Source organism: Anguilla rostrata, chromosome 9 (genome assembly GCF_018555375.3).
Source record: "Anguilla rostrata isolate EN2019 chromosome 9, ASM1855537v3, whole genome shotgun sequence".
Lineage (NCBI taxonomy): Eukaryota > Metazoa > Chordata > Actinopteri > Anguilliformes > Anguillidae > Anguilla > Anguilla rostrata.
In genome coordinates, this window is record NC_057941.1 from 24,630,935 (window position 1) to 24,656,920 (window position 25,986).

The window sequence follows — 25,986 nt, forward strand, 5'->3', positions numbered from 1 at the left end:
GGGGCGGGGTCAGGCCAGCACTTGGCTCCGTAGCGTTGATGTCGATGCCCAGGCAGCCGTCTCACAGGCTGGCGTATACTGTCAGCATTCACCGGCAGCTGCCGTTCTCACCCCTCCTCTCGCTCAAACTTGAATCTCCCAAGCACCTTTTCTTTTCAAGAACTTGTATATTTTCCTCTTCATATTACAATAACTGTGCACCATACCAGCATTGTACCATATCTGTACATATTGCTTCATGTTATATTCCCACCTACCTCCATTTAAGTGAGTGTGTTTTTTGTTCATTAATCAAAGGTAGCCTAATTTGAATTGCTCTGGTATATGATGCTCACTGCTGACCCTCTGTCCATTGTGTAGCGTATTGCGTAACAAATGTATCCAAAAGCAGACTGTGACAGGAGCGTCATGTGATGACTGTGATGTGCGCCGTGTCCTTCAGGCCCCTCTGCTTTTGGCTGTAACCGGAGACCCAGGGTACAGTGTTGGGCTGCAGCAGGTCGTGCCGTTGGCCACATGATGTTGTGACATCACTAGGTGTAGCTATTTGTGATCTGATGTCATCCCGCTTGACCGCTGGCAAATGTCAGAGGGGTAGCTTCTGCCTGTAGAATTGGGCAGAAACAGTTGTGATTCCATTAACCCTGGTCATATGTGATATTTATCCTTGCTTTGTTCTTTTTATACTTGCCACAATGTCATTGTACCCTATGGAACCTATTGCCAAAAGAGTATGATGTTCATATATAGGAAAACTTCTTTTATTTTTTATAAATACAATGAATAAGAATGAATTACGAATTGCTTTTATCTGTTGATGCCAGGAACTTAGTCCTACACTTACGTCTGATGGCTAATGTCTGAAGAAAGCTAACAATTGTTCATGTTAATTTAATAATCCGTTAATGGCCTAATGATCACGTTAAGTACGTTTACTTGTAAATGGGGTACCGTGTAGTGGGCTAGGCGCTTGTGTTTGTGTGCCCCACACTGTTTTTCCTGTAAAACTTCCTTGTCTGCTCCTTTCAAGCGCACTATTGGACAGTTTTCTGTTGGGCTCAGTGTGCTTTTCTAGTAAGTTTATACCAACTGAGGGAAACAATATTTTGCTCAAGTTCAGTTACCTTGTTTATCCTCAGAGTGTTCAAATGGTATGATGAAAAATACTATTAAATTAAGAAGTCCTTTTTTTATGAATGCTGACATGGGGTGTTGTCATGTAGCATGCTAAGTAGCACATGACCTGGGTAATTCCACTCCTGAAAAAGGACCCCACTCTCACCCTAGAGTCAGCTGACTGAGGAAGTCACCTGTCACCTGGGGCTTGGCCGAACTGGCTCCCGTTAAGAAATGCCCCAGACCTCAATTGATGTCCAGAACATTGTAGAACGTTGGTTCCAATGTGATTAAATGGAATTTGATGTTTCGGGTGACTCCTGGGCTGCAGCTGGGGCCTGATTAACTTTTCAGCGAACAGTAGTTGTGTGGGCTGAACTCTGTTTTGGGGAAAGCTTTGGACCATTTCTCTTTATAGTTTTGTGAGGCCTGCATAAATAAGACTAGGTATCGCAGCTAGCGTCGATCTCTATGCCCTAGCAGAGTATGTTATGCTACACTGAATGATGCGCACAAAGTTCAAGTCTGTTAGCTTCACTTTCTTTCCCTCCGAACTGTCAGTCAGTCCCCCCAGGTTCCCTTTACATTGGGCTAAATGGGCATTTATGAAGTGTTGATCACATTCTTACTGGGAAACCAGTGTGGGCTTGCAAAATACAGCCTGTAAAGAGTGGGGAAGGCTGCGTCAGGCCACACTGCCATGTGTGTTGAGCAACACTAGTGGGCAGTTCCCAGTAACATTGGTTTCTTTTAGTTGCTTTATCATAACGAAAAGTCTTCCTGTTATCAGTATTCCTATGTGCCAGGGTGGTTTAGCGGTTCAGTAGGGAGCGGGGCTTGCAGCAGGTTGCAGGTTCGATTCCCAGGCAGAAACAGGCACTTAACCTGAATTGCTTCAGTAAGCACGCAGCTGTATGAAGGGGCGGTGGGTGAACATGAAGCGTCTGTGTTCACGTTCTGGCCGAGTCGTACAGGAGGAACTGACGCTCTTTTCCTTCTGTTCCAGGAGGAGAGACTTCAGCATGCAAACCTTCATCCGTCCGGCTCGCACCCTCGTTTTCTTTCCATGCTGCTGGGCTCCAGATGGCCACTCAGATGCCCCACTCGCAGCAGCAGTACAGTGACCGTCACCAGCAGAGCACGGACCAGTCGGTCTCCGCGCTGCCGTACAGCGAACAGGCGCAGCAGCCCGTGGCCAACCAGGTACGGGAGCGCCCGTCCGGAAACCCCGTCCCGGAGCCCTTCGAGCCAACGGCTGATTTAGCTGCTTGGGCCGGCCCCCTTTTGACACGCGTCTCCCCCTGGCGGTTCCTGGAAAGGACACTTCTTAAAGTGCGTCTTGACAGCGCTCTGGGGTGCAGGGCTCTGGGGCGCAGGGCTCTGGGGCGCAGCGCTCTGGGGCGCAGCGCTCTGGGGCGCAGGGCTCTGGGGCGCAGCGCTCTGGGGCGCAGCGCTCTCGGGCGCAGTGCGCTGGCCGCGTGTGACTCACGGCCAGATCGGCCCCGGCCCCCAGAATAGACGCCGCACTTTCCCCACTCGAGTCGGTTACAGTAGACTGTCGCAGCTGTTACCAAAATAATCTGTAACGCAGATGAACAAGCCCTTGAGCTTATTTCTCATGCACAGGTTTTACCAGAATGGTCAATGTTCTTGCTCGAGATTAGTTTACCCATGTTTTATTAGAATTTTAAAAATATTCTTTTCATTTACCAATGCAGGTTTTTTTGTTGTTTACTGTAGTTTTTCCACGTAAAAACCTTTCATAGTTTTTTTCTTGTTTCAGTTTAGGGTGCATTAGACTTGACATGCGCTGTAACAGTCTCAGCAGCTGAAACACAAGCGAGGCGAATGCGAGAGAATGTCTAAATGGCAGCGCGGTGTACTGTGAGCTGTGCTAAATGTCAGACTCTCTCTGTGTCTGTTTAAGGTGACCCCTGATGTTGTCATGTTACAGAGGCGCATGCCCCAATCCTTTCGCGACTCGGCCTCCGCTCCCTTGAGGAAGCTCTCCATTGACCTGATCAAAACCTACAAACACATCAATGAGGTAAGAGACTCCGCGGATCAGCGCCCCGCCGCTCCGCCGGCCCGCGCCTCCTCACGCCCGCGCCCGCCGCCGTCGCGTCAGCACAGGTTCACACGCTCGGAATGCAGAAAGGGACACGCTCGTCTTCACCCCCCTTTTTTCTCTTTTTTTTTTTGTTTTTGCGTGCGACATATTAACGGGTCTGAAATCTCACGAAAAAGCCTCAAGATGATTTGAATTCGAAATCGACACCTCGTGAGTTTTGGGAAGTAAAAGAAAATAGTCAAATTTCTTAAATACATTTCTACAACTACAAAATGTTTTTCTTATTTAAACAAACCTAAAATAGTCTTTTGTTTCAAGGTGATATTCGTGCCTAGAACATTCTGTGATCTCTTGGGTGATAACGCGGACTAGAAGAAACAGTCAGAATTTGCTTTTCTCCTCTTTTCTTTGTCTCCTTTCATTACTGAACTGCTCGCACACGCAGCCAGAACATGGATGGCAGTCTAGGCGCCAAACCAATCAGCTTGTGTGTTTTGCTTCAAATAAACCAATGAAATTTAAATATTTGGATAGGGTGCATTCCATATACCGTAGCAGACCGATTAGAAGGGCAATTTTATTCAGTCGCATTCCTAATATACCCGAACAATCCCTTTTTTATCTTGCCGATCAGCATGGCGCATCATTTGGTTAACCATGTCTGTAATCTAATCTTTTGACTTGTGGGTGGCAGCCTGAAAATTCCTATACATTTTTATTATGGTTTCATGTGAAAAGTAAGATGGACACTTTGTCATTGTGTTTGTTCAGAGAATGTATATGAACAAGCACACCCTGCTGGCCCTGTAATGAATGCGATGCTTTTGTTGAAGAGGTCACCTCACTGAGTTCTGCCATTGCTCTGAATGGGAGAGCATAGCCAATTTAGAGCTTTTGTGCGACTGTTTGGAGACTGTTCATCAGTTTACTTGGTCGTTGGTGTCCTTGCTGATCCCTCAAACTGGTCATGCCATTGAAGCATTTTGCTGCACATCAGTGCATTTGACAGAAGAATTTTTTTGTTTGTTTTTTTTTTTTTGAGTCAAGTGTTTGCTGTTTGCTTCACTTTGTTTGCCCACAGCTTCTGAATGAAAAGCCCGTGTCTAAACTGAGACAAAAAAACACTGATTTCATTTTCATTGGTGAGAATTCCCATGCAGATAATTCCTTATTGGGGTCAGTACATTTCCCCCATTTAGTTTTAACTTTGGGAAAACAGTAGTTATTTTGTGTGAATGCCTGCTGCTGTTGGATGGATATGGCAGCAGCGGTAAGATAAATGGAGAAAGCTGAAGTTTTAATAATTTAATGTTGAAAACTTTATTGGACGGAATTGGAAAACTTATGCTCAGAACAGAACTGCTTATGTCCTGTTAAACTAAGTATAGTATAAGGTTTAATATGTTGGGGATGTATATATTTATGTATGTATAAAGTTATGTATATATTGGTGGCCAGTAAGTCCTGTCACTACCTCCACTATTTTTAAGAGCAATGGAGGTTGTGTGATGGCTCCTGTGTCTTCATCAGAACCATTCACAGGACAAACGAAAAGCCTATGGAAGGCTGTACACAGACTTACTTTCTTTTACATAAATTTCTGTTTTTGTTTAACAGGTATACTATGCAAAAAAGAAACGAAGACACCAACAGGGCCAAGGCGATGACTCGAGCCACAAGAAAGAGAGGAAGGTGTACAACGATGGCTACGACGACGACAACTACGACTACATTGTTAAAAATGGCGAGAAGTGGATGGACCGCTATGAAATTGATTCCTTAATAGGCAAAGGGTCGTTTGGACAGGTGAGACTCCCTTTTACTTTTAATACCGTTTTATACAAATTGAAATTTTTATATGAGTGTAGTAATGTTTGGTTTCTTTCAGTCGTTTTTAGAGAGGATTTCAGACAAAAAATGTTAGTCATATTAATTATGATTGAAACAGTTAACACATTCAGTAATTTTTTATTTAGAACCTCCATTGAGCATGATAAATGCATCTCATAATTATAGTTGCATTTCTAAAACTATAACCAGAAAGCAAGCATTGTTGGTGGCTGTGTACCAGTGGTATTATGTCCTTTATTGGAATTGGCAGCCCAAATAAATGTTGAAAGATTTGGTTTTAATAGAATAATGAAGGGGGTAAATTACCTGAGAGGTTTCAAGTGATCTGACACTTGACTGATGCAAGTTTGGCACTTCTCAACTCTTGGGTAGCTCTTTGGTGTTAATAAGTTTCCTTTCTCTTGGTCCCTGTGTCCTCTCTGTCCATATGCTTGTGTTTGTGTATGTGCACGCGTGTGCTTGTGTGCACGCACCGGCGGGGATCGCCTTGACCTTTCTTTACATCTTGCTGCAGGTTGTAAAAGCGTACGACCGCGTCGAGCAGGAGTGGGTGGCAATTAAGATCATCAAGAACAAGAAGGCTTTTCTAAATCAAGCCCAGATTGAAGTGCGTCTCCTCGAGCTCATGAACAAACATGACACGGAGATGAAGTACTACATAGGTAATGATGAACCTGCACTGCCTCTCCCAGTGCCTCCTCATCCTTACACACGGGCTCTGTAATGACAAAGCAGAAATGAGTTCAGTCTCTTTACATTCGTTTCCCAACTTAAATCGAAACTTTCTCCTGCTGTTATGGTTATGGCTAAGCTCTGGGCATTGTTAAAGTCAGTGCACGATGCATATAAAGAAGAAAGGCCTTCGATTGACATGGATATATTTTGTTTTAATAAATATGATTATTTTCTTCTTTATGTTGTCTATGTAAAAACATTTATGTAAAAAAGCTCATTCTCATGAAAGGCAAATAACAGCTTGTTTTTGCCATTTGCGAACAGAGCATTATGGTTTATTCACGTGGTGGTTTGAACAAACTTTATTAGTTGTTGAATTATGAAACACTGATGGTACATGGGGCAGGATGAGAATGTATGTGTGTTGAAAAAACCAACACGCCCAAAATATTGAGGCAAAATAATTTAGTTGAGAGAGTCCTTTTTTAATTTGATTTTTTTTCTTCTTATTTTCTCACTTTGCTGCAGTTCACTTGAAGCGTCACTTCATGTTCCGGAACCACCTCTGTCTAGTGTTCGAAATGCTGTCGTACAACCTGTACGACCTGCTGCGGAATACCAATTTCCGAGGCGTGTCGCTGAACCTGACGCGCAAGTTCGCCCAGCAGATGTGCACGGCGCTGCTGTTCCTGGCCACGCCCGAGCTCAGCATCATCCACTGTGACCTGAAGCCCGAGAACATCCTCCTGTGCAACCCCAAGAGAAGCGCCATCAAGATCGTCGACTTCGGGAGCTCCTGCCAGCTGGGGCAAAGGGTGCGTGTGCCTTTATAATGGCTGTGTTCTACTCCACTCTCAAGACTGCCACTTTTTAACGGTTATGCATTGATTGTAGAACAGAATAAATTGATATTTGCTCACATGCAGATTAATGTGGTATTAAGCCTTTTTGGCGATGGTAAGATTACAAAATGCGACTAAGCGTCCAGGCAAAAACCCTCTGTTTGGGAAAACCCTCACCTCATTGGTGTTTATAATGCCACCTGCATGCACAGTGCCGGCCTGTGTGGACCGAACAGGGGAATCAGTGCTAAGACTCGTATGTATCGCATGCTGGGGTAATATTCGTGCGTGATGCTAGCACCTGACAGCTTTCTGAACTTTTCCAGGCCTCTGTTTTTAGTATGGCACAACAGGAGCTAAAGGTTATGTGTACCCCATCAGCAATATGCCTATTGAAGCAGCGCATATAGGTATAGCTCTCTCTGCTGAATCCAAATATGAAAACGCAGCTCCTGGACTTTAGAGCTCTGTAAAGGGAGGTGAACTTGGCCATATCTGAAGTGGCGCCTTCTCTCTCAGATATACCAGTACATTCAGAGCCGCTTCTACCGCTCCCCTGAAGTGCTGCTGGGAATGCCTTACGACCTGGCCATCGACATGTGGTCCCTGGGCTGCATTCTGGTGGAGATGCACACCGGCGAGCCCCTGTTCAGCGGAGCCAATGAGGTAACGTGCTTCTCTTCACGCATTAAGCAGACGCGCGTTCAGCAAAATGCAGTCTTTGCAAGATGCTGTTTGATAGCAGTGATGCGTGGGAAGCCCATCATGGCTACTGCTGGTCATGTGTGGGTTATTTACACTGTGAGATGGGATCACTTAGTTGGAACAGTAGAGGGTGCTGTAGTTCAGACAAAAAAACGCTGTGCTGTTCCTGTGACCTTTTCTGTATTTTCATTTGGGAGCCTATTTATTTATTTTAAAAATGTAATAAATTAAATTTTATGCCTTTACTTTCATTCTCAGAGCGCTCAGGGCTTTGTGTTAAACCAACATGGAACTGCATAATGAGCATGGTGATTCATAATGTTTGTCTGATCTCTGCCAGGTGGATCAGATGAATAAAATAGTTGAAGTGCTTGGTATCCCGCCCAGTCACATACTGGATCAGGCGCCAAAAGCCAGGAAGTTCTTTGAGAAAATGTCTGACAGCACGTGGAGTGCAAAGAAGACCAAAGATGGCAAAAGGGTAGGTCAGAAAGTGAATTTGTGTATGTGTGTGTGTGTGTGTGCACCATTGTAATGACCATCTATAAATTGAATGACCAAGACCCAAAATATTGTGGTTTGAATTGAACACAGCAGTCCAATAGCACTGATCAAACAATTTGAAGGATCGTGAACAATTTTGTATGTTCAAAGACCCCCTCCCCACTGCCAATATGTTTGCCAATCTCACAACGCAGACAACATTGGTGTTATTCTTACAGAAGGAGGGTGCACAGTTACTGAAACGGGGATTTGACATTTTGGGAAATTAAGTTATTGCTTCTTTAAGACTCTCTGAGACATTGTATTAGAATTAAATTTCCCCCCGCATAATATGGCTCGTTCTGTTTAAGTTTTTCTCATTTTGGATGCGGTGTGTAAAGGGGTCTGTTCTCCAGGCCATGGCGGGCATTACATTCGGCTCAACCTCTTGGGTTCTCTCTGTCTCTCTTTCCCACATTCATTCTCTCAGTATAAGCCTCCGGGCTCCCGGAAGCTCCACACCATCCTGGGGGTGGAGTCAGGCGGCCCTGGGGGGCGACGGGCTGGGGAATCGGGCCACGCCGTACCCGACTACTTGAAGTTCAAGGACCTCATCTTACGAATGCTGGACTACGACCCCAAGGGCCGCATCCAGCCGTACTACGCCCTGCAGCACAGCTTCTTCAAGAAGACGGCGGACGAGGGGACCAACACGAGCAGCAGCGTGTCCACCAGCCCCGCACTGGAGCAGTCGCAGTCCTCGGGAACCACGTCCAGCACGTCCTCCAGCTCAGGTACCTCCGCCCGGTCCCCCCGCCCGGTCCCGCCAGGCCGCCGGCCTCCCGCCGGCACGCCCCGGCTAACGCCCGTGTCCGCGTCCGCAGGGGGTTCGTCCGGGACGAGCACCAGCGGCCGAGCGAGGTCCGACCCGACCCATCAGCACAGGCACAGCGGCGGGCACTTCAGTGCGGCGGTGCAGGCCATGGACTGCGAAAACGTGTGTGCACAGGTGAGCTGGGCCAGGCCTAGCCCTGCGCTCTCTTACTCTCCTCACATTGTTCAGTCACACAGCAGAAGACGGGCTTCAAACTGCGACCTTCTGGTAACGAATCTAGCTCCTTGTCCACTATAGCAAGCTGCTGCGTAGCGAAACATTTTTTTTCTCCCACAGTTTTTATCTTGGCTATTAAGTGAATGAAGGTTTATTTTATGATTTCTAGCCGTGAAGCCATGGTGGTGTTTTTGTGAGTAAGACCCCTCTCTGTCCCGTCCCGGCAGGTGAGGCAGCCCTACCCCCCGCCTGTGGGCTGGGCGGGCAGCGACGGGCCTCAGCAGGTGACGGTGGAGACCCACCCCGTCCAGGAGACCACCTTCCACGTGCCTCCTCAGCAGCCCAAGGCCTTGCACCCCCTCGCCGGCAGCAACAGCTCCCACCACCACCATCACCACCACCACCATCACCACCACGGACAGGGCCAGCCCGCGCGGCCCCGCCCGCGGCTCTACAACTCCCCCACCAACAGCGCCTCCACGCAGGATTCCATGGAGGTGGTCCACGGCCACCTGTCCATGACCTCCCTGTCTTCCTCCGCCTCATCGTCCTCCACATCTTCCTCCTCCACCGGGAACCAGGGCAACCAGGCCTACCAGAACCGCCCGGTCGCTGCCAACGCCTTGGACTTTGGCCAAAACGGCAGCATGAACATGGGATTGGGTGCCTTCTCGAATCCCCGCCAAGAGACTGGCATAGCTGGACATCCTACGTACCCTATTGCCACGAACACGGGGCCTGGTCATTATATAACGGAGGGCCACTTGGGCATGAGACAGGGGATCGACCGGGAGGAGTCTCCCATGGCCGGAGTGTGTGTTCAGCAGAGTTCTGTGGCTAGTTCGTGACTAAACTGAGAATGGGTTTTTTTTTCTGTGTGTATTTTTTAAGGTGGTGTTTTTAAAAAAATAAAATAAAAGTGCATAGAGATCAAAAGCTGCTTAAATCAGAAGGGAGATTATCACTGAACCGCTACCACAGTGCAGAGTCCAGATTTTATCTATCTCCTCCCCACCCTGCCCTTGTCTCCCTTTTTATTTTCTTTCCTTCATTTTAATCGGTCATAGGCATGATAGAACCACAGATTGGGTATGTAAAAAACGTACGGACACACCTGCATCCACATCCACCATTTCACTTCTGAAATTTCATGAGTCGGTTTGATGTTGCTGTCTGCTTGTGTGCTTTGAAAGTAACAGGCATCTGTGGGTGAGAGAGAAATGTCACATTGTGTTTGCCAGTGGTCACAGGTAAAGAATCGTTCTTTATTTTATTTTTAACCCGTACAGTTTAACCCGCCAAAACGTAAGCACACGTTGCCATTCTTCTGTCCCAGTTGTCTTTTGAGTTTCGTAATGCTTTTTTTTTTTTTTTGCTTTCTTAAACAAGTTGTTCTTTACGTTGTGCAATTTCGCAAAGGGCCGTGTGCTCGGAAGCTGTAGTGTGACTAAAGGGGGGAGAAGCACTTGCAGTGAAGGTTCCGTCTGATCGAGGTCTTCCTCCCGCCGATCCCCACTAGGGGGCGGCGAGGCAGGAGGCAGGTGGCGGGCGCTCGGGGCCGGTCGGGAGTGGGGGTGGCGTGGGGGGCAGGCAGGCGTGCACTGTAGGTTAGACGCAGCGGACGCGGGTCCTCCCCCCGTGGGGGACCAGGGGCCCCCGGGACTGAGGAAATGCACTGAGGATCAGCCACCAGGTGCGCTCTGCCCAAACGTAGGGACGTCGGGCAGCGACCGTCTTTTCAGATTAACCCTTTGGCCTTATGATTTCTTGGACTCTGAATGGGGGGGGGATGGGGAAAGAAGCTGGACATTATCATTACAATGAAAAAAATAGCTTTCCTGTATTTTTGAATTCTAGAAGTCTCTTAATTCTTAACAAAAAATAGAAAAAAGTAGAAAAAAAGCTTATTTGAGAATGGTAATTTACGAGGCCTTTCTTTAACTAAAATTTATGACTTGGGTGGCCCTTTGATTACAGGGTCTTGTAAGTTCACATGCGTGTCCTAAACATGACTTCCTAAAAATCCCGAAGGTCACAGGAGTAGTGTTGCGTGACGGATGGAATTAGCTACGACTGTGTCCCTTCCTGCTTCTTACTGCTTTTCTTTTTTTGCTTTTTTCCTTCAGCATGTGGTTCATCCAACAGAGCTTCTGCACAAATGTCTTCTGTTCATCTTGAAAAATGAAAACATGCAGAATTTTACGCGACTGCTTTTTTTTGCCTCAATTATGCTGTGAATTTTACAAGAATTTATTTTCCCTTTTGATAATTTATTGTACCAAAGCTGTTTTTTTATAGCACATAGATGTCTGTAACCAATAATGTAGCAGTTCTGCACTTTGACATAAGGTGTATCAAGACCTTTTTTAAATGTCAGTTTTAAAAAAAAAATGGCTGTATCTATTGCTTTAGCAAAACTGGAACTGTTGTTGAACTCAGTACATTAACTTAGCTGTATCCTGGAGAGAATTGGTTGTATTTTTTTTTTTTTTGTTCCTTCCAAAAAAACAAAAAACAAACAAGAATCTCATTTGTAGAAATGTATTTTTTGTTGTTAAGGACTCGTGGGACAGTAGATGCAGATACTGGTTGTTACTCTGCAGGTTCCGGAGTACCAGGAAATGGTGGCTGATGTTTCAAGGCAAGACCTTGTATTCATGAGTTCCAAGCAAGAGGAAGGTGTGAACAACAGTGCATTAAATCTTCAATTTGATCTGGGTTTTATCAGGCTATTTAAAAAAATACAAAAAAAAAAAAAAAAAACGCAAACAAAAACGTGCCTATTTAAATGGCTAATGCTGCCTTAAAGTGCTTATCGCAGCCAACATGGCAGTGGCTAAAATGGTACCCCATCCCATGAAACGAAGAAGCGACCCAAATCTAACAAAAGGCACTGTACGCAAATTGGAAAAATGGACGAAAGTAGAGAGTAATCAAAAGTACTGAAATAAGAATCGGTTCAGATCCACATCTATGACTGAGGCCCACGACACAGGGACCGTTCATCCAAAGGGAAACAAGTAGCGACGATACAGTGAGTTAGCCCTGCCCGCTGGAGGCCCGCGCTTCAGCACCCTGGCATGACGGCAGAGCACCGAGGAGCCAGTCACGAGTCAGAGCGGGAACAGCATCAGTCTAGAGGTGTCCATGAAAAGCAGGTTTCAGGTGTTTACTTTTCAGACACACACGCACGCACGCACACACACATACGCACACACACACACCCTCCCCCATTTTAATAGCTGAAATAGAATTTATGTACATATTTATATTTTTTTAATAAAGGAAGTTTAGAACTCACTACTTTTTTCCTAATGGTATTTTGATTACATTAAGTCAATGTGGAGAACATGCAGTGGAAGTCTCTGTGATTTTAGTCAATGGGTAACAGTGCTTCCAGGCCAAAGTAGTTGACAAACTGCAGTACAGTACAGTAGGGTTTAAATTTCAAAACAGGAAAACAGTAGATCTTCATACTTTTTAAGTATTTTAGACAGGGTATAGTGTGTGGGTGTTTGTCTACGAACCTGGATGACAGCAGTGTTTTAATTCTATATACATATAAATATATATAAGCAATTATATATACGTATTACAGGAAACCTTTTATTGTTGCGTTTAATTGGCACAAGCTTCAACAGTGGGTCCATTTTAAGTCAGGCTATTATGTGTGGGTGCACACAACTCTCTACACAAATATAATCTGTGCATTGTCAACTTTCAAACATCGAACATAATTCCAAATGTTTTTATTTCATTTTATTTTCCGCCCCCGCCTTTTTGGGATGTCTACTCCCCCGTCCCCTGTGTCCCCCAGTCCAGTTTTTTGGTGATTGACTACACGGTTTGGTTACAGGACGTCTGACGTGCACTGTAAAGAGCAGCAGCGTGGTAAAAGGATGAGTACCTGTGTCCACAGATTGTAAGATCTAGTCGAGACTTGCTGTGTATATGATAATGTTACAAAAAGAAAAAAATGGACAAGCCCTTTGTATTATATTCAAGCGGTCTTATGTATGATATAAAAAAAGTTCATTAACTTGTCCTGAGCCTTTTTTTCTTCTTTCTGTGTTGCTGTCATTTTTGTCCTCCTCCTCCACAACTTTGTTCAACTTCTTGCGGTTCCTTGATGTGTTTATATTTAGATGGCTTTTGAAAACCACTAGCATCGTTATGTCCTGGATGAATATAGCGCCTTGGCTGTACAGGCAGGACCCGCCAAGTTTCTTTTGAAATGTTTATTCTTTTCCTAAAGTTCCAAGCAAATATTTTGAATGCTTTAAAAGCAATGGAGCACACTGGCAAGCTAAATGGGGAAGGTTTATTAATATTTTAAAAGCTTTTTTTAAATGTCAGAACAAAGGGTTTTATGAGACAGCTGACTATTTCTATATCAGATGTTTAGAATACTGCCTGGAAAAAAAAAGATGTTTTAAATGGCGTATAAAAGCTAAAAATAAAATGTTGTTCCTGGCTCTGAATGGAAATCTTCACCCTCAGGAATGAAAGAAGTTGTGCTGCTTAAAAATAAAAACTGAATCGTTTTGCGACATGCTAGAGATTCCAGATAGCCTGTTTGACCCCGCAGCTTTGAGCACGGAGGCAGCCGCGCGCGCGCCGAGCCGACAGGAAGTCCGCGGCGCGCGGCGGTTGCAGCTGAAATGTGCTTTCAGCTCCCTTTTGGTCCCCCATCTCCGTTCCCCTCCCACTGCTTGTCCGTGGAGATCGGTTCTGGCAGGCACTCATGTATGTTTTCTGCCTTCCATTTATAGATCATCTTTTTCTCTTCTCCTGCATCTCAGCGGGGGAACAAACTGCCGACATTACAGCACCACGTCTGCTAGGTTTTGGTTGTGTCTTTTCTAGAAACTGCACATACCAAGCTTCCCCCTCTCGTGCATTGTATTTGCTAAGGTGATCTCTGGGATTCTTCTAATATCAGAATTTACCCTCAAGTGTTTTAACCTGTGCCTTTTTTTGTAGTTATAAATGCTTATATAATCAGTTTCTTTCGTTTAACCATCTTCACATTGGCACCACCATTTTTTTGTGTCAAGTTTTTATGCAGAACCTTTATGGTGACATAATTCATGTCTCCTCAATTTTTGGTTGGTCTGTAAGGGGATATTCTACAGTTATGTATGGGAAAGATGTACTTAATGTTGTACACTACAGTGCATGTTGTAGAAAGTTATATATATATGTACACACATATATATTGTTATTGCATACTTTGTTTTGTATTATAATTTTCAAATGAAACTGCAGTGTATGCCATTCTTAATCGTTTAATGCAATACACTATTACTACACTAGAGAGCACTGTAACCCTATTGTATATGCAGCCTTGCATCATGGGAATACATGGCTGTGGCACTTAAAATAATAGATTGTAATGATCTTGAATAACATATTTTAAAAAAGGTAAATTTCCTAGTTGAACTGGAGATTTGTAAAATCATGTTTAAAGTGAACTATGGTTCCTAACATTAGCTGAGAGTAAAATGTTGCACAGCTATTGAGTGTAAACAAAAGTAGCTATTGGAAAGAAATTAAAAGATTTTGCAAAGTGCCTAGTGCAAGCTTTCCTTTACAGATGAACATTCATATAGAAGCATCAGGACCCTGGTTTCCACCAATGAATGTGCTTAGGTTTGACGGACACCTGTCACCGATGTCTCCAACGCAGCAAATTAATCACGCTTTCACAGGTCTTTAAACATACTGTATCAATTTATTTAAAAATTTGGCACTATAATCAGTTTCCTGTACAGTTATTGTGCTTTCATATAAAGCATGCTTTCATTCCATTGCCCGTGCACAGACACACTGAGAATAATGGCTTGCTGGGAGGTCGTAGACAGGGAAACAGTCCAACCTTATGTGCGTTTCATACACCAACTAAAGTGCACACAAAGTACTGGCTTTGTTCGACTCAGTTATTATAACACAGGATAAGTTTTGTTTTGATTATGCAATGCCTGCTAATACTTTTCCCACCTTGATATCAAAAGCATCTTTGTAAAGTAGATCAGTCAGATTTTGGGTTTAAAAAAAGAAAGATTTGCCACTCTTGAGTAAGTGAGCTGTGCCAGTGAGAAGGAAGAGCAGCGCAGCCAAGAGGAGAGAAATAAACTTAACGTGTCTGTTCTAGAGAGCACTTTGCTTAGTGACTGATTTGGCTCATTGAGTCTTAGTACCTTCAGCAGGACCGGCCCAGCAGTAGGTGAAACGAAATGCAAAATGGGGTGGGGGTGGGATGTAGGGTGAGACGTAGCCAAAGTGATTTGCTTAACACAACCCATATTTTCTTAATTCAGTTCTGGAAACACAGCCAGTTTTTAAAAATCTATTGTAGAAAAGTGAATTCGGGAATAAGCACTACAGGTGAAAAAAAGACAAATGCGAAAAAATGGTCAGTTACTGTGGCAGTTGTGTCAGTCACAGCGATACTGTGATAGGAAAATGGATAAGATAATTGGCTTAACGGATATTGCAGTAATTTGCAAATCAGACAGAATAGATTTTGACCTACATATTCAGGTTTACTTTCACTTTTTTTTCTTGTCACCTACTGTCCATTCAGGTACACAGTGTACACCTGTGAGAGATTGTCATCATATATTAATCTATTAATTGGATGTTAAGTAAAAGTAGTAATAACTTGCACAAGAGTATTCCAATGTGTATTACCTCTGGCTTGGAACTAATTGTTCTTTCTCAAAATCAAAGAAAACCTTAAAACAGGATCTTGGAAAAAGGAACAGCTTGTGTTTAATTGGACATTATTATTATTTGACACATTGGCATTTATCTCACTCCAGTTGTGTTTTGTGTATTATTATTTTTGTTCTGGTAACATTCTGGAAAAGGAAAGCCTTTTAGAGGTCTGGTCCCAAGGCCAGAGTGTAAAAACTCTGCCATGTTCTTTCAGGTTCTGATCTGTCTGTCGGCTTGTTCACACGTTAGCCACTGAACACAACCTCCCATTCTTACCCTGCTGCCAGCCAGCACCTCCTTTTCCTCGTCACCCATCATAAGACAACTGCGCCGCGTTATTGCTCGACTGTCACGTCTTCGTCAGTTCTTATTTTACGAAGATGACATCCGATCTATATTAAATCAAATTAAATGGCGGTGTGGCATATTTTTTGACATCCACTGATGCGATGTTGAAGATACTGGGGAAACCGGAGGATGAGTCACATGACAAATGTCCCCTTCTCACTCGTACACACAATAGAAAAATGCACGTAAAACTTATTCTGTTGTGTCCACATTCTTGTATCTAATACATATTTTCTATTGATATCACAGATCATATAGATTTGCTAGAGCCTATCTGCACATATATCTCTGCATTAAACTTTCAGACCTCATTTTCAGGGAATGTTCCATGTTAATGATGCGCACATAAGAAATGAGCAGCTCATCATTAGATGTATTTAGCAATGGAAATATGAGTGATTTGAGGACCCAGTCAGTTGAAGAGAGTGATGGAGACAGGCTGAACAAACAGACATATCTGTTTGCTGGAGGAAGTCCTGTCATGGTTGTAACTTTTGATGTGCGCACTTTGGCTGGGTATTCACATCACTGAGTGGGAAGGAGAAGGTCTGGGTATAAGCAAATATGATACCAGCCATATTTGGGTGTACAACTCTAATCTCTGAGTGCTGTTGCCTATCCCATAGGTCAGCCCAAGTCACAGGAAATGATCGAATGCCATTCTGAAATGTAAGACTGTATCAGCTACGTCCACTTCGCTGTTCATTTAAATGGCAAATAATTATTGGAGCCTTTTTTACCTTTGTAAAGCAACAATTCAGAATTTCCTGAAAGTTCTTGGTTTAAATAAAAAAGAGGGGGAAAAAAGGAAGGTAGAAAAATGTCTTGTGGTCAAAGCCAAGTGTAATCTTGTTTCACGTCTCATTTCAAATCCATTAAGAAATTTTCTTATCAAGAATACAGCTGACCCACGCACACCATCCTGGTTCCACAGATGCTGATCGAGAAAGTGCTCTATGGCCTTATTGGGGCCAAACTGATTGTCCAATGAATACACTCCTTGGAACAAATTTCAACAGAATGAAGAATATATGGTGTATTGAACATAGAATATATATGAACACATACATATCATTCATCTCGAGTCAAAAGGACAAAAATAAGATAAGAACACAAAGGTTCATCACATGAGCACTGAAGTAGTTCCAGCTTTAAATCATATTAAATTACTTTGCCATTTGTAGTTATTTCCTCTGTGTAATAGTAGTTTTACATCTAATAATTGTCAAAATAATAAACAGAAATTGGTGGAAAATAATAACAAATTTTGCTTGCCTCAGTTGTCTTCCAAATACATTTTTCAACTGTTCAACCATCTCAGTCCTTTGGGCTATCTTTCTACAGATGTGATTAGGAATGTACAAATATTAACCAAAACATTTTAGCAAGATGTCTATAAAATACCCAACAATACTGGATGAGTTCTACAGAAATATAAAACCACTGTAAATGTAAGGGTATGGCTTTTTGGAGGAACTCAATTCTCAGTTCATAAGCAATCCAAAGTCAGCACAGTCAAACTCAGTATAAGCAGTGTTGTATGGCAGCGGACTTATGTACAAACATGTATCCAAAAACAAATTACAATTAAACAGAAAAGCACAATGTGTTATTAAGAGCAAGAAAGAATATATTTCAGGAAAAACCTGACAATAACCATTTCCTATTATTGTTTTGCATTTGACAACTGAAATATTATTTTGTATTTGTGCTATAAAAAAAATCAGAGTAATGTTTATTTTGCACCCAACAGAAATGTTCAGTGATTAGTAAACAAACACATCACCCGGTCAATGTGAGAGCAAAGGAAACAAAATACTGGACACACTTAGCAAGGTGCAGAATATATCTATTTTTTGTCCTTCATTAAAATGGCTTTCTTTGTGTGGATTCTCTGAGCCGCTGTCTGTGATGAGAAGTTTTAAAGAGCACTTGTAGGTATGGATTACTGTAAAATCTCTCCCACATCTTTGATGCTGTATGTACAGGCTGTAGTGAAATACTCAAGCCCTTTCCTGCCCCCACGAGGCACCTGCTGCCCCGTGCCCTTCCCTCCCATAATCCCCGCATCCCCTATCCACACAACCAGCCAGGCCTCTCTCCAACAATCATCATCAGCAGGGAGATGCTAGGGACCATCAATTGCCTCCAGCACTTTGGCTGCTGTTTTTCTCTCCCTAGATGTGTCCATCAATGACAGGGGTCCAGCGCAGAATCTGTGCTGCTGGGGACAAGTGCTGTGCAATGCTGGGGTCTCCCGGCGACGGTGATCTCTCGAAGGAACCCAGCCCCCCCAGCCCCCCCAACCCCCCCCCCATTCATTGTTTTGCTGCTGCTTCCATCCTGAAATATGTATGGGCAGCGAGGCCCAGCTGAGCTACAAAAAGGAAGCCTCATTGCAGTGACAGTATTCACTGGCCCTGTCTCCATAATCAAAACCACCTGAGGTCAGGTAGGGAATATGGGCAAGCCATCCTCACAGAAGGCTCAGAAAAGGGAATATTTAGAACATAATGAGAGTACTGGTACGGACATGTGATGCGCATTCTGTTTTACTCTTTTGCTCTCATTGGGGGACAGGTGCTGCCACGTCATCCAGTGACAAGCAAGCAAGCGGCCCATGCTCAGCGGGTTCCTGTGCAAAAACACATGCCGTGGCAATCATCGTAAGTGGGAGGAGCCTCCCACTACACGCCTGGTGCAGCAAGCTGCCACACGGTCATTGGCGGATCCCGCAAGGAGGGGAGAGCTGGAGCAGGAGGGAGTGAGCGGAACCAGACTCGTTCCGTCTGCTGCCATCGTAGCCCAATCACACGGTTGTTTGGTGAATGCTGAGTGCTGAGCGCTGCTGAGGTTTAAGGAGGGAGGGCAGCTATGAATGCTGGACCTCAGCTTGCCGCACATCCTGTCCTATAGCTCTGTCCGCTAAGACTTCAAGTGGTTACAGTTCTGCCTTTTAAAAACCGTGTTTTTAGGGGAGAAACGGCTGTCCTGTTGTCGTGATGCCATCGGAATGGGCTGAATAGATAAATTGCATTCGCAGAACTTCCAGCAGGTGGCACAATTTAGAAGCAACGTTCTAATATGAAGCTGCATTTTTTTTGTGGGAATGAACACCCATTCGCCGAGGCTTTACAGTCGAGCGTAAAAAAACCCGATGAGGCCCTCCCCCTGCTAATGGCCACGCCTGCAGTCACTGCGTGACTCAAACAGCATCGTTGAAAGAAAACAGTAATCCTGGTCCCTTTTTCCTTCGCTGTCTGTTTTCATTCTGCTTGGGGTTAAAAATAGAACACTGTCACTTCATCAAGGCCTCCGAGGCAGTCTTCTCATTTCCGCAGATCTGATTCTCAACGGTCGCATTAAAAGCGGGCCAATGTCAACAACAATGAGGGATAAATTAACGGGGAGCGAGACACTTTCACAGCAACTGTGGCCAGTAGTGAACGCGCGCTAACTCATTCACAAATTAAAGGGCCTGTAACGACACACACGGACACACGGGAGTAAAGACTGAGAAAGGGAGAAACTGTATCTGGTAATGGAGCCACTTTAACAGGATTATAGGCAAGTGGTCACGCAGACTCCGCGGAATGCACAGCAAACATGCACAGCCAGGGTCAGACGCACCTCCACAACACTGGGTCCACATCCCAGAACAATAGTCTAATCTATATTTTTTGCATCCAGTATTGAGGAGAAGTATTCTGTCTATAGCTACTTACATTATCGTTATGTACATTATATAGAATAATTTAACAACTGTAGATTTTTTTTGTACATGCGTGTCTTTAAAAAAATCCTAAAGTAAAGAAAGCTTATTACATAAGGCATATGTACAGACTGATTCTTTTGCCCTTGTCTAACTGACTCGGTATCAAACAGCCTCCTAACAAATATTCACACATCTACAGAACCATACTCTCATTGGCTAGTTACAAGTATTGAAATATGTACAAAAAATACAAATGCAAATGCCCTAGAATATATATTTATATTTATATATAGGTTAAATCTTTCAATTAAAAAAAGAAAATTATATCAACTCTTTAAGAAAAAATGCTGTTTCAAAAGCATGCGTTTGCCCCCGGACTTTCCCGCCTCCGCTCGATCTCTCCAGCGTTCCGCAGGGCAGCCATTTTGGGCGGGAAAAGGCTCTTCATGGCACGAGGCCTCCTGCTTTCCGCGTCTCCTTTCAGACCTCGACTCTGGGACTTCCTCCCCCCCCCTCTCCCCCTGCTCACTGGGGTCCATTGCTCTAACAGACAATGCGAAGAGAGACTTCACCACACGCGGGGTGTCCTTCCGTCCTGCCTCCGCTGCACGCGTGTCCGTCCGTCCCGCCTACACTTTTGACTCGCTCTCCACGTTGGCGATGTCCCCGTTGCGCTCCGTCTGGTCCTCGCCCTGGCGCCCGCCCTTCTCCGGCCGCTCCTTCTGCTGGTCCGGCGGTGGCGCCTGCTGGTTGAGCTTGCTGGCCACGGACCAGGAGAGCGGCAGCCGCGCCCGCACCGCCATTTCGGCCAGCTCCCGCGCGCTGCACGCGGGCGTGTTGGTCTCGTACACATCGTGGAAGCTGTTGTAGTCCACCTCGTAGAAGCCGTCCTCCAGGGTCAGCACCGGCGTGAAGCGGTAGCCCCACTTGATCTCGCTCGCCACATAGGAGCTCCGGGCCTGGCAGGTCATCCCTGGGGAGCGGGGAGAAGTGCAAAGCAAAAAAAAGAGCCGTTAGCCTCCGGTCGCACGCTGATCCGCCATCGCTGTCTGCATGGTAAAACTAGCAAGGAGCCTGACAGCGCTCACGCAGCTCAACCCAACTTGAGCAGCATATCCAGGCGTGGTACTTAGCTGCCTTCCCTGTAGCGCTCTGCATAAGCCGTATTAATGCTGTCCTAACCTAATTGCCTCTTTTAAAAGAGGCGGCTGTAGCCTAGTTTTTATTGCCGCTTTATTCACAGTGTTTTATGTGGTCCCACAAGGTTGAATAAACACAAATTTCAGCCTTTGGCTACGTGCTGTTTCCTTTCCAGTACCGTCTTCCCCATGCAAACCTCACACAGTAAATATTCAGAAATCCTCTTTGAGTGACAGGCAGTAAGTCACTGAGTGTTGACAGAAAATGAGTCGTGGAATGCAAAGCAGTGCATAATGTAAATCCACAGAATGACAGCCAAACGAACGCTACTGATGAGGGGGGGGTTGTAAGGGAACTATTTATCATTTCAATAGGAGGATCTGTTGTATGGATACTCAGTTCAGTACTGACATGTTCTTTTTTAGAATGAACGCTGGGTATTTGATCACTGATTCCATTATGCATGTGTTACATTGGCATTATAGAATATGCATGGGAAATCCTAAAAATGAATAAATCCCATCTATTCATTTTTTGCTAAACCTGTCTGTATGTATTTGAATATCAAAACCAAGGGCCTAAGATGACAAAAAAAACCTTAGTCCAATTAAAAAGACCATCTGCTGATAACTGTTGTCACATGAGCACTGCGACACTGCTATCTGCTACTGGATCATGGACATGTTCATATTTTCAGATGCCAAAGGGATGAGTGTCTGGGGGAAGTAAAAACAACAACAACACAAAAGGTAAAAACCATAATCATCACGTGATTTCCAGTCATGCACGTTTAAAATGACGTGGCCTAAACAGCCTCAGTACAGTCTAGCTCTGTAATCCCCTCGTGCTATATTTCTGTTGGGCAGTCCATTTCCCATTATACAGTATAATTCTTTGAAAGAAAGCTGGTAAGTTTGGGCCCTCTAGAGTCTAACTCTGTTAGAGCTGAAACAGCAGTCAGCACTCAGCACCCCTGTGAGTGAGATTCAGGCCTGGGCAGAGGGATCCAGGTCAGGTGACACATGAACATGCTCTGAATGGTTTCACCCATCCAATCTCTGCTAACGAGAACCTTTGTGCACACAAAATTCACATCACTGAGCCTAGGCATGATGAAAAACTATCCTGAAAATACTCTTTATATATAAACTTTTCATCAACCGTTTGTGGCATGAAGAGCTCTTATCCTGCAACGTTTTCCTTTTTCAGCCAATAAATATACAAGGTTTACATGGTGACACAGCCTGCATCAACAAAACATTAAAATCAACTTGAAGTGGTTTATCCAAAAATTTAGATCATCCAAAACCAAGCACTAATCTTTGACCTAGCCCTTTTACAAGCTCTAAAACACAACCCTAATCTTGCCCAAACCCTAACACTGTTTTCCTAACCCTAACCTTGGCCTGACCCTAACTGTAGCATAACACAAATTTGAAACCAAACACCTAATTCTATCTCTAGGAGTCATTGTAAATATAAATATTTTATCTCAATTTAAAATAATAAATAAAAAAAATCAGATAAAATATATGAAAATAAAATCCTCAGTTCAATAAAATAATTAATAGTAAATGTTTTTGAAGTCATTTATTTGTAAAAGAAAAAAAAACTAAAATATTATATTCAACCATTGTTCACATTGTTGTCATAGCTTCACTGTTATTTTAGGCAAACCACAAAAAAAGACCAAATTAATGAGATGAAGGATCAAAAGTAATTGAGGGGTACTGGTTTTGTAATAAACTTCATACTCAAAACCTTTTTGTTCTCAGGGCCTGAATTATTAATGTTTGGTACATTAGGAATCCAAGATGAACTGTACTGAGAAAGAGCAATATTGACTGCCCTTGACAAGGCTCATGAAAATAATGACTATATATCAAACCTACTAAATATGACAGACAAAACATAAATACACTGCAGTCGTTGCACTGCATCACCATTTAAGGTTCTGCTTTCATGTTATACGGAAAAGAGAGGTTCATGAATCATGTGATTTTTATTATGTCAACAGCATATCCAAAAAGCACACAACGAAGACAACTTGGGATGGGTTTCAATTTGAATTTTGGCAGGGCTTCTGTGTGACTACATAAAAATGATAATACAAATGGAAGCAATGCCATTGCATTTGATTTATGTGACCATTGTGCCACAAAAACAGGAAAATAAAATGACACGTGGCCAAGTGAATTATAGTTTCATTTTTGATGGATAATGTCGTTACAATAAGAAACTGCTATTTCAAATGTGGTTTTTCATTTTCATTTAAATTATGACAGTGTTGTGTCATAGAGTGTGAAAAAAAATTATTTGAAGTGAAATGGACTTTGCATTAAAATTTTCAAACGGTCAGATAAAGTGCATACACTACCTTGAAAATGAAAAAAACAAAGTGGCCTTTTGCAATTTCATTTTAATTATGTCATGTTTTTTGCGCATATCAAACGAAAACGAAATGTAATTGCCGATTTCTGTCAGAATTGTGTAATCCGTGGCCATATTGCACACTGGCGCCTCCTCTGGTCAAACAGGATGCCTGCAGTCTGTCTGAACCAGCTGCACTACATTACAGGCATTTAGCAGACGCTCTTATCCAGAGCGACTTACACAACTTTTACATTGTATCCATTTATACAGCTGGATATATACTGAAGCAATTTCGGTTAAGTACCTTGCTCAAGGGTACAACGGCAGTGTCCTACCCGGGAATCGAACCTGCGACCTTTCGGTTACAAGCCCAGTTCCTTACCCACTGTGCTACACTCCTACCCCTAGAGGCACAGTCCACTGAAATGGCTGCGCAGCTCAGCATGGACTGCAGTGGTTGACTGTACATGCTTCAGAGGATACACGTGCTTGTCTGAGCACTCCCAAACAGATGGAGGACATTGCAATGAGAGGATGGGCCTACTCGCACAATTGGGCATTGCAAATTCGCAGAAAGGAAAACATATTGTGGGATAATAAACAAAAAACTAAAAATTATGTGGACAGGGCAAGTGCTGCTTTTTTGGTTAGCAACTGCTGTTTTTTTAAAAGAACCCCTCGGACAGAAGAAAGAGCCTGACACCAGAGCAAAACATCTATAGAGGAATGTCACATGACTAAAACTCTGCCTGAGTCACAGATTCTTCCTGATAATTCCACAAGGTTTCAGTTTCCATAGTGAATGAGAGACACATTCCCTCCTTTAACAAAAAAAAAAAATGCTAGGCATGCCTGCATTAAACTCTGCTAGTTACTTTATGTATTGTGCATATAATTCGCCAATTCTTATTGATGCAGTTCAGTGTGAAATGTTAAATTAAAATATAACATAAATTAAGACATTAAGCCAGCAATTACGTGAAATATATTAATGACTATGAAATGTATTTCTTTTGGTTTGCCACTGAATGGATCTGCTTTAGATACTTCTGTGCACGCACCAGCATGCACTAACCTATCAAACAGCGAGCACAATGCATCTCCCCTATAAAAATGAGAAATATCAAACCACCCCCCCCCCCAGTACATTGACGCAGATCCAAACAACAGGTGGGAGCTGGAGAGGTCTGCCTGCTGGTTTAAAAATGCGCTCCATTAATGATGTGCGTTTCTGGATGGTTGAATACGAAAACAGCCAGTTACTGTTGAACAATGGTCAGCAGCAGCAAGATTTTCCAGAAATTGTCCTTGATTTTGTTTTGTATGATTGACAACCATATCTGGTCTGAGCAAAGATCAGCCATGCACAGCTGCATGCGTTTCATGTGGTAGAAACCAAATGTGAAAAGGATTCACGTTTCTATGTTTAACAGACTCATACTCTCTACAAAGGACTAACATGCATTTATTTGCTAAAACATTTAAATTTTAACTCAAGGCAACGTGACTGCATTCGACACAGTTCGCAAAAAATCAGCATACTTTTATGGTTACAATAAATTCTTCATTAAACTGCCAGGCTTGTAAATAATGAATAACACCCATCATTACCATTATCATTTTGAAGGTAACTTATCTGCCCAGTTATTTTTAGCTCAGCAGCCTGCTGCAGGTTGTAACTGTACACCCTTTTGACTGAAGCTTATCAAATTTTGAAGCCCCAGCCGAACAGCTTTTGTTTACAGGAGCAAATGTGCTGTTTCTTGCCTCTGGGTAAAAACACTAGGATCATCTGGGATGTGAACCCACTGGCCTTACATCCGCAGAATAACCACCTGTATGTAGCTTGTACACAAATCCACATTGAAAGATTTGAAATGTGGGCTAGCTCTGCATTTTAACAACGGTGTCTTAAGTTCAGAGTAGCAACACAGTCAGTTTCTCTGCTCTTAGATACTCTCTTTAGTGGCTAGCCGATTCATACTGGCTTGAACAGAGGCCTTTCTAACTGAAGCAATGTACTGTGTGGTGTGGAATCCTACACAGGAGTCTGAGCTTGGATCCCTGACGCTAATCGGCTTCACGTCAGCTATGTCAATGCACTGCAGAACATGCAAACTATGCAGATGGGATGTTCGGGTCGGTATACACCCCAAAATGAATGTGCATTAGCAGTTCAACGTGCCACTGTTGCACAAGAGTGCACAAGAGCTGTCTGAATGGTTTGGGAAAGAAATTACCAAACCAAAATTTAAAGTTCAGAGTTCAAAAGCAACAGACAGTATACCTTTCACTGCATTGTGTCTGTGATGAAAAATCAGCTTGTGGTACCTGTGATTTTGATAAGAATGCAAGGTTTAAGATGTCACTTCCCCACCCCCACCACCTCTCCCCTCCACCCCCTACAGGGAGACAGGAGGGAGACGGGGTGCTTCCCACTTGATGAATTGTACCCGGAATCAAATATGCATGATTTGAATGATGAGTGTTACGGGGTGAGGTCCCCAATGTTCATATCCCAGTATTTTGTTTCAACAGCCTTCAAGACCCTTCAATAATTTAGCAGCAGGAAGGGCATTTTTTTGTCCTGTAATGACTTACAAAGGACTCAGGGTTTTCATGACGGATTTTCATAATGTCTGGATTTAAGAGAGAGATTCTGCCAAAGGCTGGAAAAGATGGAAGGAGAGGTGACACTAGGGTCTCATATGACAATAGTGTCTCAGGGTTATCTAACTTATTTTACGGAGAGGTCTCAGAGCCTAACGCTGGATAAAAGCACTCAAACGCCTTCAGAATTTAAAATAACACCAACAGCCCAGAGGTAAACAGAAGCGGCAGATGCCCACGCAGCAGACCAAACCCCAATGCATTTATGTAACTGCCGCTTCAGAGA

General features: G+C 43.6%; 2 protein-coding genes across 12 annotated transcripts in view; one reads left to right on the forward strand and one right to left on the reverse strand.

The window, feature by feature from the left end:
• The window catches only part of dyrk1aa (dual-specificity tyrosine-(Y)-phosphorylation regulated kinase 1A, a), a 49,816-nt gene extending 36,978 nt beyond the window's left edge, over nucleotides 1-12,838 (forward strand). For 4 of the 5 annotated variants that reach the window (XM_064351222.1, XM_064351227.1, XM_064351224.1 and 1 more), the window contains 10 exons: nucleotides 2,123-2,319; nucleotides 3,044-3,163; nucleotides 4,805-4,993; nucleotides 5,553-5,700; nucleotides 6,242-6,528; nucleotides 7,075-7,221; nucleotides 7,601-7,741; nucleotides 8,234-8,537; nucleotides 8,628-8,752; nucleotides 9,022-12,838. In XM_064351222.1, coding sequence (XP_064207292.1) covers nucleotides 2,123-2,319; nucleotides 3,044-3,163; nucleotides 4,805-4,993; nucleotides 5,553-5,700; nucleotides 6,242-6,528; nucleotides 7,075-7,221; nucleotides 7,601-7,741; nucleotides 8,234-8,537; nucleotides 8,628-8,752; nucleotides 9,022-9,642 — 2,279 coding nt within the window. In that variant the 3' untranslated portion in view covers nucleotides 9,643-12,838. The remainder of the gene's footprint in view (nucleotides 1-2,122; nucleotides 2,320-3,043; nucleotides 3,164-4,804; nucleotides 4,994-5,552; nucleotides 5,701-6,241; nucleotides 6,529-7,074; nucleotides 7,222-7,600; nucleotides 7,742-8,233; nucleotides 8,538-8,627; nucleotides 8,753-9,021) is intronic. The other variant, XM_064351226.1, reaches the window with a different exon arrangement.
• A 2,108-nt stretch (nucleotides 12,839-14,946) lies between these two features.
• The window catches only part of kcnj6 (potassium inwardly rectifying channel subfamily J member 6), a 72,420-nt gene continuing 61,380 nt past the window's right edge, over nucleotides 14,947-25,986 (reverse strand). For all 7 annotated transcript variants that reach the window (XM_064351229.1, XM_064351233.1, XM_064351235.1 and 4 more), the window contains one exon: nucleotides 14,947-20,550. In XM_064351229.1, coding sequence (XP_064207299.1) covers nucleotides 20,207-20,550 — 344 coding nt within the window. In that variant the 3' untranslated portion in view covers nucleotides 14,947-20,206. The remainder of the gene's footprint in view (nucleotides 20,551-25,986) is intronic.